Source organism: Anthonomus grandis, chromosome 7 (assembly GCF_022605725.1).
Source record: "Anthonomus grandis grandis chromosome 7, icAntGran1.3, whole genome shotgun sequence".
Taxonomy (NCBI): domain Eukaryota; kingdom Metazoa; phylum Arthropoda; class Insecta; order Coleoptera; family Curculionidae; genus Anthonomus; species Anthonomus grandis.
In genome coordinates, this window is record NC_065552.1 from 21,991,002 (window position 1) to 22,008,244 (window position 17,243).

A 17,243-nucleotide genomic window follows, 5' to 3' on the forward strand; every position below is an offset into this window, starting at 1 on the left:
AGTTACAAAGTTCATTTTTCGCGGAGTTGGCCATGAATGCGGAGGCCATGACTACGGAGGCCATTTGTCGTATAAACAATTATTATTGCTTAATGATTTAGCGTCATTTACTGACAGTTTTGCAAAGTATTATTTATTTGATTTAACTTTTTATCTTGTTTAGTAGTTCTTATCTTGTTAATTTTTTGTTCTTGTTCTTGTTAGTGTTAAATAGTTTTTTCGTATCTAGTTGTCTTCGTTTGTCTTTAGTGAGTTTTGTTTAAATTTTTAATTTCCGAAAATAGCCATGCGATATACCAGTGAAGAAAAATTTGACATATTGGAATGTTATATTACATGCAATAGAAATGCAAATCTTGCAATCGCTAGATATTTGGAACTGTATCCTGAGAGACAACAGCCAGGTCCAAGACTATTCGCTAGGCTTGTCATGAACCTTAGAACTCATGGAAGTTTTGAAATACCGACGCCAGAAAATTATCAAAGGGGCAACGAAGCTCGCGATGAAAACATTTTAGACCATTTTAATGCCAACCCGAAAACATCGACCCGAAAAGCTGCAACTGATATGAATATACCAAGGACAACCATTCAAAGAGTCCTTAAAAAAAAAATATCATCCATATAAGCCTACTATTGTTCAAGGTTTAAGGGATACAGACTACCCAAGACGATTAGAATTTTCAAACTGATTTGTAAGGCAATGTCAAGAAATACCTAATTTCAGCAGGAAAATTATTTGGACCGACGAAACGTTTTTTAGCAACTGCTGAGTATTTAACAGGCATAATCGTCACTTTTGGGCTACTGAGAATCCTCATGAAGTAGCTGAACGTAGACTACAAGTAAGATTTGGATTTAATGTATGGTGTGGTATGTGCGGTAAGTTAATTACCCACTCCACAAAATAATTTTCAAGTAAAATGCTATAATTGTTTTTAGATAATCACCTTATTGGGCCCTTTATTTATAACCAAACACTGACGGGTCAAAGATATTTAAATCTTTTGGAAGAGCAGATATTACCTGCCGTGAGAACTATAATACCTGAAGAACAAATACGGTTTGTGTGGATTCAACAGGACGGGTGTCCCGCACATAATACTCGGGACGTTCAAAACTTGTTAACGCAAGCATTTACACAATAAACTTATCGCGAACCGTGGTGCTTGTAAATTGGCCAGCTAGGTCTCCAGATATTACACCCCTGGATTTTTATCTTTGGGGATATGTTAAAAATGAAGTTTACGAATTTGAACCTGCTGCGACACTCGAACAACTAGAGGATAGGGTTCGGAATGTCTTAAATAATATAAATAGAAACACCCTACGCAAGGTAACTAGAAGTGTTTTAAAGAAATGTGAAAAATGTTTTAACAAAAATGGCTGTCATTTTAAATAGTTTAATTTGATATTATTGTTACAAGTAGTTAATTGTTTTAGTTAGAAATTACGTAAAAGTATAAGTTAGCAAGTTGGTAAGTTAATCAAAATTGTATGTATGACAAAATGCCAATAAAAGTCATGGCCAACTCAGCGAAAAATAAACTATCTAATTTTTTGACTTAAACACAAAATATTTTCATAAAGTGTTATACATCATTTGAAGGGGAAGAAAAAGATCTTTTTAATTCAGCAAAAAAACAAAATGGCCGCCATAAGAAAAAAAGGAGTTGAGGATGGAAACTCAGAACCGAAACGTCGAAAACAAAAACTGAATTCAGGTATGCGTTGTCCTTAAAAAGTTGTCCTAATAATGTTTTTACAGATTTTAAAAATACGTTGAAATAAAAAAAATACAGCCCTTTTTTAAAAATACAACTTTTTTATTTTTTCCAAATATTTCAAAATCGGAAAAAGATAAAATCGTTCTGAAAGCGGCACTAAATTGGTAACCAAATGCCCTACAACTTTCCCCATTTAACCAATTTTCTAGCTCTTATAGTTTCCAAGATACCCATACATGTACACCCAATTTGTGCCAAACTGTATATGAATATTGACATAAATTTTATTAAAACTATGACTATTTGTTTAGGGAAGGATAATTAGATATATAAAAAGACAATAATATGTAACAAGCTTATTTAAACTAAAAGTGTCAAAGAAATACTCAAAAAAGAACGAAAACTTTTAAGTCTTAAAAATATGTTAAACTATGTTATACTAATAGGGTGACCTTTCGGATATGAATTTATAGATATCACAATAGATAATATGTTAAGATATACAATAATTTGTAAATCTAGCTTGTTACAATTGTGAAAACAAAGTCAACTTACATTAGCGGAGGGATTCTACTTCAGTCAGTCGTACGAGACGGTCGTGTTTTTCGTTCGTTGGCTCTGCTAGTATTGAATATTTGTTTTGATTTGTTTTGTTTTGTTTATAAATTTTAAGTTAGCCGCGTCTTAGTTCTCCGCTTAACGTACGTGTCCGGATATATATTCTAGTTCTGTTTTACTGTTTATGTTCCGATCGTACAAACTGTTCCTGTTTAGCTAAACGTGACCTTGTATAGCTACACCATTGACTTTTTATTTTTCTCCGCACTCTATTGAACATTATTTGCTGTGCGTGTGATCTCAGTTAATAAACAGTTCCCGTATACCATTAGCTCCTATTTAACAAAATTACAACATCCGTCTACCTTATAATGGCTGAGTTTAGATGCGATTCCTGCCAAAAAACTGTTTCAGAAAAGGACAAATATAAACTTCGTTGCAGTGGGGAATGCCGTCGAAATTTTTGTATGACCTGCACTGGATTGGATAAAGCAACGACAAAGGTGATACAACAATAAAACTTCCATAACATTAGATTTTTCTGCAGTGTTTGCAACTCACCAACTTTAAAATATCTTCATGGCAAAGTTTCGCAACTGCAAAACTCTCAGATATCCTTGGAAAATGCCAATGCTCTGGGAACCTGTCTAAAGAAGAATAATGAGCTTTTTCCAGTTTATTTTATGACATTTTAAGTTTCCATGATACAAAATGGAAAAATCTATATGAAAATATAGAAGATATCCATCGCCTCCATACTGTTTCTAAAAATGGACAAGAATCTCTGTTCCATTCAATTAGAGATATGAAACAGCAAATATTTAATCTGTCATCTATTCTTATGGACAATCATGATGACACTGTTAAGATCCAGGTCCATGACCCATCCAAACAAGAGTAAATACAGGAAATTGAGAGCTTGCGGAAAAATGTAAACCAATTGACGCGCACCTTAGATCAATTAGTTAAAGAAAAATCTAATGTAAAAATTAGACAATCTGTTGCTAAAAAAACGATTGCTTGCCAGACAGATCAGACAGAAAAACGAGGCTCAGAGGTGCTTACAACACCTAATATCAACTCGTTGAATAAAGATGAATGACATTATGTGGTTGTGTCAAATATCCCACCTCAGTTCACCGGAAATCAGCTTGCGTACTTTGTCAAAGAAAAACTGGGAACCACGGACTTTATCAGATGCTTCCCAATGCTAAAAAACAAAGAAAATGCAGATTCCGACTACAAAATTGATGTGCAAAATATTAATTACTTAAAACGGCTGAAGGATATTGGCATGTGGCCTCCAGGCACTTTCATCTCCAATTCATGTTTATCATCCTCAAAAAACACCAGCAAAGGTAATTAATACAACTTCAGGCTTACCACCTTGTAAGACTTTCGCCCCAGATAGTCATAACCTGTCGCAATGGTCGGATGCAGCAACACTAGACACTCTACCCAGGAAAGTTAAATGTTTGAAGATTGGTTCAGACAAGGAGGCGATAGCTACTTCGAAGTCTCTAGCGACTAAATTGTTGGAGGCTGATTTTATCATTGATACAGATGGGGAGATGAATAAAACATCAAGTATAGGCCCGATGACTCCACCATTAGTGAGACTGTCAAGAGTCTCGGATGCGGCAGATGGTCATGGCAGACAGTCTGACTGGTCCAGCTGAAGTAGAAGCAGATCTGCCAACCTTTGGATCCTTTTTCTCATCAGAGAAATTGCTACGCCTCCAAAGGATTAAAGAAAGCCAGAGCAATTACTATTTTAGTGGGTCTCCCACTAAGAATAAAAATTTTTAGGTAGTTTGACGCAAGAAGAGGATCAAGTACCCTCTAAAATACTGGACAATGGCAAGCTTAGTATTTTCTCTCTAAATATTCAGTCTCTAAGACACAAAACTGATGATCTATTTTTTTTGTTAAAAGAGCTTTATTTTCCTGATATCGTTGCCATATCTGAACATTGGTTAAATATCTATGAGCCCGTCCTTATTAACAATTACTCTATAGTGGCCAGATTTAATAGAACAAATGTATCTCATGGAGGTACTTTGATAATGTCTAAAAGCCACGACTTTTCAGTAGAAACCAAGTTCGATAATTTAATAACTGAAAAACTATTTGAAATTTCCATTATCTATAGTAATAAACATGATCTTCATGTAATTTGTATATATAGAACACCTGACGCTGATGTAAATATATTCTTTCAAAAATTACTAAGCTTGTTGTCTCTGCCTTTAAATAGCAAAATCATTTTATGTGGCGACCTAAATATTGATTTTTCCAGTGTGTGTGCGGTTCAGGAATCTCTCCAGTCAATTTTCAATTCTTTTGGCTTAATCATGCACATTAAATCACCAACCAGAATAACTAAAATCAGCTCGAGTACAATAGACTATGTCGTATCTTCCTTTGATCCGGATTTCGTTGACTGTACTGTCCTTAACTCAAACTTTCCAGATCATGAAGCAGTGTTAACAAAGTTTTCCATAATATCAAAAACTAAAAATGTTCCCCGCAAATTAGGCCGTATTTTATTAGATCCAAATTTTCTAAATTTTAAGCACTATCTAATCTGTCTCACAAATCCTTTCCTTTAAGGCCTCTCAAACTTAAAAAACATATACCTTGGTCTACCCAAGGCTTACGTACATCTGCTAAGAACATGCGTTCATTATGCAATCTTGGAAAATTCTCGGACAGCGCTTTCTTTCATGACTATGTAAGACTATATAAGAAAATTTATGAAAGGACTCTAAAAGCGGCAAAAGACAATTACTATAACAGGAGACTGGCAAAGTCTGATAATATCGCTAAAGAATCATGGTCGATTGTTAATAATCTGAGAAATAAACCTTCTAAGTCCAATACTATCTCTACCTCTCCTAACACTACGGGTTTAGAGGTATGTCCCTTGAATGGTTTAAGTCATATCTCAATAACAGGAGTCAGTTTGTGAGGATTGATGCTACGATGTCTTCTTGCAACCCAATAGAATGTGGGATGCCTCAAGGTTCCGTGCTTGGCTCTATTTTGTTTCTCATATTTATCAATGATATCGCTAGTCTGAATATTAAAGGAAGAACCTGCCTATTCGGGGATGATACTAGTTTTACCTGGAGTAATCCGGATATTGCCGAACTTCATAAAATCATATCAAGTGACTTAACTTCTTTCAAAGCATGGTGGGACTTTAATCTTCTCTGCCTTAATATCTCCAAAACTAAATTTTTGTCCTATAAAAATAATTGGTAATCTTTTGTACTGGATAACGCAACCATTGACGAAGCCGAGTCAGTGAAATCGTTAAAATTAGACATGCACATTAACCCTTTAACAAGAAAATTAAGCTCCGATTGTTTTGCGCTAAGATCAATTTCCAAGGAGCTTAGCCTCTCAACCTCTATAACAGTGTATTTTGCCCTCTTTGAATCACACCTTCGTTACGCCCTTCCTTTTTGGGTGTGTGTAGTGTCACTCAATTTGACAAAATTCTTAGACTTCAAAAGAGAGCTTTGCGTTATACACTTAATTATAGAGACTTAATTATAGAGCTCATTGCCAGGATTTCTTTAAAAAATTTAATATCTTAACTTTGCCGTCACTACTTATATATGAGTCCGTTTGTCTAATTCGCAAGCACGTTTCATCAAATTCAGATAGGCCATCCCATAATTATCCTCTCAGAAACGCGGAGTATGATTTATATCTGCCTACTCCATATTCAGAATTGGTAAAAAACTCTATATTGTACAAAGCAAAAAAATGCACAATCATTTGCCATTGAACATCAAGTCCATCATATCTTTTCTTAGTTTCCGTATGGCATTAAAATCATTCCTACTGGAGAGAGCCTTTTACTCGGTAAATGATTTTTTTAATACTTAATTTTAACTTCACACACACAGACTGATTTATTGTTTTTATATGTACTGTTTTATGTAGGCTATATCTATATCTTACTTTTCTTTTATACTTTTTTAATGAAGACTTTTGTATATTTTTATATAAATACTTTTTTGCTTTCTTAGGTTTCCCTTTTTTTTCTTCTTTTTTTGACATTGTATACATGCAATTGCATATTTTTTAATTTTTAATTTTTAATTGTGTTTTATTTATTTATTCATACTTTTGACCACATACAATTATTGATTTGTATAAATTTGTATATTTGTTTTACTAGTTTTATTTTATTTTTGTATGTTTTGTTTGTTTTTATGTTTACTTTAGTTATCAGCTTTGTCTACCAATCGTAAAATTTTTTGACAATAAAGCAATTGATTAATTGATAACTCTCATAAAAAAACTTTCAGCAATTTCACCTCCTGGCAGTGGAAGTTTTTACTATAATAATAAAGGGACAAATAGTATTGTTCTCATGGCACTTGCCGATGCTAATTATAGAATTACATATGTCAATATTGGAGCGAATGGGAGAGTATCTGATGGATGATTTTTTAATAATAGTGGATTAGCAACAGCCTTGCAAGAAAATACAATAAATTTGCCTCCCCCAGAGCCATTACCTGGGCGTACAAAGCAAGTACCATATTATTTAGTCGTTGCCGATGATGCCTTTGCGCTTAAGCCATATTTAATGAAACCATATCCATTTAGCAATCAACCTGGTATTAATCGTATTTACAATTATCGTCCCTCGAGGGCCAGACGAATCGTGGAGAATGTATTTGGCATGATAGCAACTAAAACCCATTCTGCTAGCACCGGAAAAAGTTATAACAATTACAAAAACAATATGTGTCCTCCATAATTTTCTTATGTCACGTAACACCTCTATAAATGAATATGCGCCGACTGGTACTTTTGATGGTGACAATGAAGAAATGGGAAATTGGCGCAATGAAACCTAGAGACAATATGTTCAAAACGACAATGTTCACGATTACTCAGTAATAGCTAAAGAAATCCGTGAAGAATTTCGTGATTACTTTGTTTCGGCGGAAGGTGAAGTTTCTTGGCAATCTAAACATATTTAAAATAATGGTAAAACTTCAATAAACATACATAATTTAAAACTATAGTACTTTTTTTTACCAATAAATTATCCTCGGTCCCTAATGTTATGTTTTGATCAAATATAAACTTAATGAAATCGAAGTATTCCCAGGAACTCTTATTCTCTTGTCTATATCTTTGCTTGAGTGTGGAGATTATGAAGTTTTCGTTGAATTTCAGCATCAGTTTTTCTGCTATAAATTTTACTGCCTGCTGCTTTTTACTTCTATCTCCATATATTTTTGATTTTATTTCCCACAGCTCCGGAAACCCTTCAAAAATACTTATTAATTCGCACGTATCTTCTTTGGACCATACACGTTTGCCCTCCATTTTGCTTTTCTTGTACTATTTAACTTGCACCCAACTTTCAACAAAACGGAAAAGAAATTATAACTTGCTAAAGAACTGTCCTGATTTGTTTAGACCTGCAATAATTTATGATGCAACTACTTGACCGTAAGCTTTGCTACTTGCTGGGAGAGCACTCTCGGACACTGTTTACATTATGCAACTTGCGATAATTTTACTTGCTCGTGTAAATTAGGCTTAATAGCCAGCATAGTGCGAGCCGAAACTTCTAAGCAAGTTGCTGGTAGATTATCTTGCCTACACAGGTATGACAATGGAGATGGTATTTGTGGGCAAGGGATGAACAATCTGCTGTAATGTGCTGTATTGTTTCCGGCGAACGGAGATATTTACGATATCTATCTTCCACTAACGCAGGATCTCGAACAATATATTTAAGGCAATTTTTAGTGGCTTATATCTGATCTTGAAGTGGGCACGTAAATTTGTCAGTTTCCAAAAATAGATCCTCATAAGTCAGCCAGTAGTTTGATGCAACTATATCTACATTTTTGGCATATTGGAGTTGAAATGAGGTTGTTTTCCATGCAGGGCTTTTTGTTTACAGGTATTAATTTGCTGTTAAATTTGGTCTACATTCTTTACTAATTGGTGTAACGTTAGCTGCCTTTAGATTTTATGGGGTATATCTCTCGTCCGCCAAAGTAGCCGCTTTGGAAGTACTTCTGCAAGTTGGCTATTTACATAACGAAGAGATGAAATATTAAGCACTTCTCTACCTTTGTTGCATATTCTTATTAATTTAAATATACTTATTATTTTACAATTTATATATATTATTTTTAATATAAGATCTTTATGTTCTGGATTTTATGATGTTCAGGATTTTGTTGCGGAGGAGAGATTTCAAGTGGTATCATTAATTGAGACAAGGCTAAAGGATAGAGATGCTTGCGGTGGTGGGGTAGCCTTATATATACATACTTCTCTTAAATTTAAAATTTTAAAAACACCAGAGCAGCGGAGCTATCTCGAATAAATTTGGGTGAATGTAAAAGTGAACGGAAATTTTGAATTTTGGATCTATACCTGCCATATTTATACCTGTCTATATATTATCTCTATAGACCTGCCCACCTAAATGTCAGTTGTTTTATTTGATACGGGTTTTAATATTGACCTTTCACATACCTATATATGATAGTGCAACCTGTAAGCAACTGTTTGTTCGTTAAAAAAATATAAGTGAAGACAACTTGCAGAAAGGTAAGCTCTTATATTAAGACGTCTTTTTTTTTCTCCGATTTTCGAACCTTTCGATACGATAAGGCTTATTACTTTGGTTGTATTTTTCTGGTTTTTGGTGTTATATACAGGGTGTTTGGCGGAGGGTTAGCCAAACTTGGTGGGCATATAGATAGGCTCAGATAAAAGATATTTTCTTAATAAACGTGTGTTCTAAAAGTCTTGGGTTTTTTTATATCATTGATTTTGTGTTATTTTCAGGATTTTCAAAAAATTATGCCTTTTGACATCTTTAAATTTTTTCAGCATATTTTTCACGTTTTTTTCTTACATTTGTATTTAGTCTGTAATGTATCCTGAATCTAAAAAATCAATATCAAGTACAAATAATACCGAAATAATTCGTTTTGAGCTCAAAAAGTTAATACAAGTAGCAAAATAAGTTACGAAAGGTAATTTTAACTTGACGCAAAAAAAAAAAAAAAATCTATCAAGATGTTCAGGTAGTTTTAAAAACATCTCCAGTTAATACTCTTTTTAATGATATACGATGTGTAACACAAAGCCGACTAACTTGCCACAATTCATGACTTTAAAAGAAAATAAAGTAAAAAAATTTTTTTTTTTATTTTATGTATTTATTTCAAAATTACAAATTTTGTTGAAACTGCACTTCCCGGCTCTTATACATGCCCTACATCGCCGTCGCATTTCTACTGTCGTATAGCGATGTATTTGCATTTCAAACCACTTTTTCCTATAACATTTTTTTATATCTTGCCTAGAAATACTAGTTTACCTACTCATAAAATTTAAAAAAAGCTTGATTTAAAAAAATAGAAATATGCTAAATTTTATTTTTTAATCAAGCAGGGCTGAATGCCAAACGGTCAAATTTTAACCCCAAAAATTTTGTAATTTTTACGTAAAAATTCGCTCATTTTGGGACACACTGTATATTGGACATCACTAAACTGTGGTACAACCAATTCTATCGATTTATAATCACCTATACTACCGTCCTCAATTAAAAAGCGGTATCTGCAAAAAAATCAAAAATCGACTTTTTTCTATATGTGGGCTCCTTGTAGGTTTATTTATTTACCAACAACGTCTTAAAGCCGTATCTGGTTTTTTACTCCTAAAATAAAATAATTTTAATATGTCGTATGTGAGAAACGGCAATAGATGAGCTCAGTCAAAAAGCGGTAACTGCAGTATGCTCAATTAAAAAGCGGTATGTGCATGCACGTGTCATGTACATGTACTTGACGCATTTACCGCGTTTTTACTGAGGCTCGCGTGGCAAATTCGCTCATTCGCGTTTGCACAGCCATCTTTACTCATGATAAAGAAGGTTGTGGGGTTTGCAGTACGTTTGGGAACGGGTGGATTCTTAAGATTTGATTTCAATTTGGCGCTTTTTTTGTGATAATTTGTAATAGTTTTAATAAAAGTTGTTGCCTTTTAAGTGTAGTGGGAGTAGCTTAAAAGATTGCTCACGACCGAACGAGGTATATGTTATCTATGGCTTCAGGGAAAAATGAAGACCTCTCTTTACAAAAGGATACGATTGATGCCAATCTGTAAGTAAATGTATAAATCCAAAAGATTTGTTATTCTAATCCTGAAGTCTAGCTAGATTTTTTCAAGTAAATTAATTTAATTTAGTACTTAATTTTAATAAAAAAATATTTTTTTGGAAAATCTTAATTTTTGTGTTTTAGCTGTTTATATCGTCAAAATAAGATGCTAATAAAACTATAATTGATAAATTTACTGAAATAAGAAAGTTAGTTTTTTTAAACTTTAAATATTTATAGAAATACAGTAAAATGTTATTTTTTAGTGCTACGTTGGAACCCATTGCTATAAATACCGTCGATCAGGGAAGTAACTCTTCAGACTACGTGTTGCAGGAATTACAGCCTATATCCCATTATTTATCAGCAGAAAATGTTAATCAAGATTTTCTTAAGATTGAGGCATCCTGCTCTATTTCAAATAACAAGGTTTCGATTTCGCTAGAAATTATTAATATTGACGACGTTATTATTGAACCTTTTGACAACATTAATTCAGTACAAAAGGACTCAAGTGACATCATACTGGCAACAACGGAATCTATTAGGCCAACAACACCGGATGCACCTTTACAAATGTTAGGTAATGTAGCATTTGGAAATGCCATTTTATAATTTTTTTAACATATTTGTATTGTAACAGGTGGCGATCAAGCAAGTCACAAAGAGTCTGTAAATTCAGAAGATGATACTGATGAAGATGACGAGATCGAGGAGTTGTGTTTAGCTCAACTTGCTAAGAAATTAAAAGTATCACCGCAAAGTCAGAAAGATGGTAAATGTTTTATAATGGTTATTTGCAAATGTTTTCTTAATTTTCAGGTATCGTTAAATAAAGTTAATTGTTTTTATTTTAGTAGACCCAGAAGAAAACATGAAAAAAAAAGAAAAGTCTGCATTGACTTGAAGACCAGGAAATTAAATAAAGTAAAATTAATGGCTGAAAAACATCCGGTGCTGTCTGGATGTAAAACTAACTGCAAAAAAAGTTGTTCTTCTATTATAAGCGGAGAGACAAGGCGCAAAATAAACTGTAAATTTTGGAAAGTTCAAAAAGGGACAGAAAATGTTTCATTCTAAATAGCTGTAAGCGATTAACAGTAAAACGAAGAACGGGAGAATATGTTGCAAGAAAAACTAACACGTTTAAGTATTATCTAGATAATGAGTAAGGTGAGTCTGTAAATGTATGCAAAACCTTTTATTTACCTACATTAGGATACAAAACCTAATAATGACCGCATATTACATGACACATTATCAAAGACACCTAAAGGACAGTTTACTCCTGTTCAACATGGACGCATAGGATAACGCTCGATGAAAAAAATAGATGACGCTGATATTAATGCTCATATTTCACCCAGAGGTTTTCCATTATCGCAGAGAACATGCGCCGAACACTCGAAACCTTGGTAGTGATGTGTCAATCGCCCTCATGCATAGAGATTTTCAGAAAAAGTTTCCTGCTATAAATGTTTCATATGAGAGTTACAGACGAAAAGCAGCCAAAAATATCTCGTTCATCAAGCTTGGACACGAAGAATGCGATATGTTCATGGACATACCAAAGAAAACCTCCAAGAATCATGTAAGAAATGCGTTTTCTGGAAAAATCATATTAATCGTGCCAAAGAATCGCGCCAATTTTATAGGAAATAATCTGAAACTACCTTTGATTCTAAAACAAAATGCGTTTCTTGCGATCTACAAAAAGTCACCATGCTTCACAGAATGGATATGTTTAAAAAGATTATTTTTTTTGCAAAGGTTAATAGCGTTTAATGAAACCTTTGTCCCTCTGGGCAAGCTGTCGAAAAATAATAAGTCGTTTGCCGTTGTCTGGCATGAAGAAATTAGTAAACGTTCCAAAGAAGATATTATTAGTACCTTTCACGCCTTTTTAAAGTTTAATAGAGACGCCAATAATATAATAATATGGATGAACAGTTGTGCCAGTCAGAATAAAAACTGGACATTGTTTACTTTCTTAGTTGAAATGATGAACTCTAACGAAATACAAGCCAACATAATAACTTTTAACTACTTTGAACCGGGACAGACTTTTATATCCGCTGATAGTTTTCATCACCAAATCGAACTATCTATGAAGAGGAAACAAAAAATATATGATTTCAGCGACTTTCTTGATGCAGTTGGTAGCAGTTGCAAGGGCAATGTGGATGTAAAAGCGATGAATTTTAATGACTTTTGTGTTTGGAAGGATGTGACATCACAAACTAAGTTAAAAAAAGATTTAGAAAACCGACCATACCTTTCAGATATGGTTTAGGTTGTGGTTGAGCGCGGCCAGTACACTTTAAAATATAAAAAAAGTTTTACCGGAGAGTTTTATGTTTTGGATTTCCTAATGAATAAAGCTATGAGAAAAAAGAACTTCATAAGCCTACACCATCTTTACAACAACCCCGAGGATTCCCAAAAGAAAAACGAGATAACATTCTCAAGCAATTAGGTACTATGTTCCCAGATAATAGAAAACTGTTTTGGGAAAATTTGCCTGACAAGAAAAATGATGACGGTAGCGATGAGGAAGAAGAAACATAATTATGTGTTTTTAATAATTAGCTTTATTAGTTAAAGTGTTTTTTTTTTGTAGAATGTGTCCATGATAAGAACGGTCTGCTTTCTGATCCAGAAGAAGCGATTTCTCAGAAACGAAACGTCGGATATAATTTTTTTTGTTAAATTTGTAATCGGACGTTACGTCTCTGAGGAATCGCTTTATCCATATCAGAAAGCAGTTTATTCTTATCTCTAAACACACTGTATATCATTTTGTAATGTGCACATTCGTATATTTTAATTATAAAAATTTATACAAAAATATAAATTATTTATTTTCTTTTTTTGGAGACTGTAGTTACTTGTAAAATATCCTATTCGTAAATTAAAATGCAGATACGGCAATATTCCTGTTCCAATAAAATATTCGCTGCACAATAAAAACGCGGTATCTGACTTTTAACCTATAATAAAGATAAAAACGTGTTTTTTTGGAAGGTTATATTTCCAGTATAAGTCCAACTATCATTATACATTTTTTTTATCAAAAAGGTAAAAAGGCATATGGAGTTCAGAGGAAAAACTTTGATGGCCGATTTCTCGAATTCATGTTGGCTGCACATACCGCGTTTTAATTGAGGACGGCAGTATATTTCTTCTTTATACTTCGAAATCAAAATGAATTAAACTAAGAAGTAAGAATCAAGAAAAACAGTTTAGTATCAGGTTGGTATGGATCGACTTATACAAACAGCTGATAAGAATGTTGCGTATTGTGCACGAACAGCAGAACCGAACTTTTAATACCATTAAAAATCCGAAGACTACGAGAACTGATTCTGAATCAGTAACGAATCAATCCGATGTCATCCGCGAACGTTGAACTATTACTAAAAGTTCAGAATTGAGTTCCTGAACCGGTTCGGAATTGGACCAAGGAACAAAGCTAATAACAGAAACACGAGAGGGGTCTCTAAATTCAAAAATTTCAAAATCACTTTATCAATGAAAACATATAACAGTCAAATTTCTGACAATACCATATTTCGCTTTATAAAAAAATAGCATATTAATGCGAAAACCGTAAGGCTCTATCTCCTATAGCAAGTGAAATAATCTACAATAGTGACCAAATTTGGACACCCTTTAACAGCAACTAATTGTATTGGGTACTGAGGTTTTAGGTGTCAGTTTTACAATTTATTGTTGAGCTAATATGAATGAATCAATCAATTTCAGAGACATTTTGCTCTAAAACATTTATTTTTCTATTCAAGATCTTAACTTTGGAAAAATCGAAATTATGATCCACCGAAAAATTATGTTGTGCGATATTGCAATAGTATTTGTGTTGATTCATTCTGCTTTTGATGTATTGTCTAGTTTGTCTTAAGCGCCCCTCACACGATCAGTATTTTCTACCAGTCATCAGTCTGCTCGAATCGCCTCTTGAAATGTGTTCAGTCACCAGTCTGCTGACTTGCTCGAATCCTCTGCTGCTTGAAGCAGTTCAAGCGTTCGCGTCATTTATCTGTTAGTTATTTTACATTTAACAAGTGCTAAACGTAATAAGCAAAAGAGACGCTGGATTAAGCAATGGATTAGTCAACGTGAAAAATATACTCATCTGAATTTATTAAATTTTATTAAAGACACAGACCCCGAGGATTACAAAAATTATTCCGAATGACAAGTGTAGTCTACAAGGAACTTTTGGACGTGGTTAAGCCTTATATTATGAAACAACCAACAAACATGAGGGATCCTATATCAGCAAATGAACGATGAGCAGTAACTTTGCGTTTTCTGGCAACTGGAAGATCATTAAGGATTTAAAATATTCTGCTGTAATTTCTCCCACTACTATAAGTGAAATTATCATGGAGACTTGCAATTCAATACCTGAGACGCTTAAAGGATATAAACAACTTTTAAACTTTTTTTACATACCTTGGTTCGATTCATTTTTCTTTTATCTAGTATTTCCACGTCAGATAAAAATTGAAGAGCATAAAACGTCCACGCGCTTGGTTCATACACATCGTATGTTGCACTTCCAGTCCGTTTGGAATCCTAAATTTTTTTAACTCTCGCCTAAAATTGCTTCTTAGCGTATTGATTTGTTTTTTTACATCGTCAGTGGTCGCATTCGGTTTGTACTGCACAAACATTTTAAGCAGAGCTTCATATCCTCTTCTTTTCTTATCTCTGTCACAATATTCAGATATACTTGAATTCCACAATTCGGGCATAGACCTATATAGGTCTATAAATTGAGTTAAAACATATTTTTTTTCCTTTTTCTTCTGCTTCACACAAATCAGGTGAAGCTATGGAGCTCAGAGCGGTCGTTTCCTGGGTTTCTTCCATTGTGTATGGTACTCAACTTACCTCTGCCTCTGCCTCTGTCTCTGCACGGTGCACGATGCAATTCAGACTGACGACTGTTGGAATGATTGACAGTCTCGCCCTCACACGGTCAGTATTTTGATCAATCTTTTAGCTCCGCCCCCAATGACTGACGTGATTTTCAGGATCCCGAAAATCACTTCAGTCATTCATTCATGACTGACAGTCTATCAGTATTTGCCCTCACACGATCAGTATTACTGACTATATTTCAAAATACTATCAGTAATACTGATCGTGCGAGGGGCGCTTAAGACAACTCTCTTATCACAGTTACAACAGGGAAACTTGTAAATTAAGTTAGAAGATAGTTCTTTAGGCCCTTAAATAAGTGAAAATAAATATAGCCTATTCATTTTGTATTATTAAATGCAAGTTTAATATTGGGTTTTTTCAAGATAATATTTCTTACACTTTCAGAATGTCACTTTTTGATGCACCAAAACATTCACAAAGGAAGTACTGTTTTGCTAGAATAAATTCTTAATAAGGTTTGTTATATCACTTGGTAGAAATTATATCAGTGGTACTATGAATGTGTTTTGGGGACAGGCTTAAATCGTGTCATCCACGTAGAACTGTATAAATCCCAATCAAAATGGCAGAGATGGGTTATAAGTTGATCCATCACAATGTTGGGCAGTACTGGACTAGTTGGATTTTCTTTCGCTAAGCCATCAAGTTAAAGGTTAAACTTACTAGTAAATTAGAAATAACTAGTTTCAAATAAAATTTCAATTATTCACAGAATATTTCGCATACCATGGTATTATAGGCATATAAAACCATATAAATTTAAAATATCAAATATTATCAATTTGGTATATTAGTAAACAAAGATACTACGTCCAAAGAAACAAGAACATAACCCTCTGGAAGAGAGGTACTATGTATAAACTTTACGGAATCGAAAGAGTTTATGATGTTAAGTTAAAAAGGTGTTAATGATTTGTTATATGAAGGTGACATATCAAGTAACTTTTAATTTAGACGAGTACTAACGAGCTTTTTATCTTGACTAATAAATCGAAAATCGAAAGCATATAAGATAGAAGAACGAAGTCAATAAAAAACACTTTATACCTAACATGCACCAACAACTCCCGGAATCATCAATATTGTTTTAATTGATGATGAAATACTAATTTATCACTAAAAAAATTATTAAAAATTATAAAAAAAAAAAAAACTTTTAAATATATACTGTACGCGTAATAAATAAAGCATCAAAAACAAATCTGCCTGATGATAATACGCGCAACTAAGACGTCAAATATTATGATTAGCGGAAATACTCACAAGTGATTAATAAACATATCGATTAATAGCCTGTATGAGATACCCTTGTTATATGTATGAAGATTTTAAATTTGCCGGTATACAAATAACAATATCACAAAATATGCAATTAAATTATCTAAACATAAAAAAGTCTCGCGCGCGGTTATATATCAGTTTTAAAACATTATTTCCATTGACCTTTAAGACGACGTGACGATGTATTTATATAATATGCATTGGAATTACTCATCAAATTTTATAGATGTTTTTTTATTTCGCCTTTTTATTTCTACTACTTCGACGTTACGACCGATAAGAAGGGTCATTCCGAAAACTGTCCCTTGATATCAATTCGCTCTGGTCCTCCTGTCCCTCTTGTCCTTAATCCTGCAATATATTTGAATGTCCTCAAAAATATTTTTTTTCAGTAAAGTTGCTAAGCCGATTATTGCACACAGATTTTTATTTTAATATGAATTCAGAGAAAGACCAGGCAGCATTTATAGGGAGCATCCATACAAATGCACGAAAAAAATTTAATATTATTTTAAGTTATTAACTAGATTAAAAGATA

At 33.4% G+C, this 17,243-nt stretch overlaps 2 protein-coding genes across 4 annotated transcripts in view; both read left to right on the forward strand.

Annotated features, from left to right (window-relative positions):
* The window catches only part of LOC126738361 (cytochrome P450 6j1-like), a 67,740-nt gene that overhangs the window by 17,878 nt on the left and 32,619 nt on the right, over positions 1-17,243 (forward strand). The window lies entirely within an intron of this gene.
* LOC126738363 (uncharacterized) lies at positions 10,242-13,272 on the forward strand. Of its 3 annotated transcripts, none has more exons than XM_050443664.1 (4): positions 10,242-10,456; positions 10,720-11,036; positions 11,097-11,228; positions 11,311-13,272. In XM_050443664.1, exon 4 carries the CDS (start codon positions 11,787-11,789, stop codon positions 12,744-12,746), a length of 960 nt encoding a protein of 319 aa, XP_050299621.1. In that variant the 5' UTR covers positions 10,242-10,456; positions 10,720-11,036; positions 11,097-11,228; positions 11,311-11,786; the 3' UTR covers positions 12,747-13,272. The 3 variants fall into 2 exon arrangements, with proteins under 3 accessions (XP_050299621.1, XP_050299623.1, XP_050299622.1); XM_050443665.1 differs by lacking the exon at positions 10,242-10,456 and having other exon boundaries at positions 10,717-11,036.

What these genes read in the sequence shown, in the direction of transcription:
- LOC126738363 (XM_050443664.1), top strand. Translation starts at nt 11,787, where the DNA reads ATGACGCTGATATTAATGCTCATATTTCACCCAGAGGTTTTCCATTAT.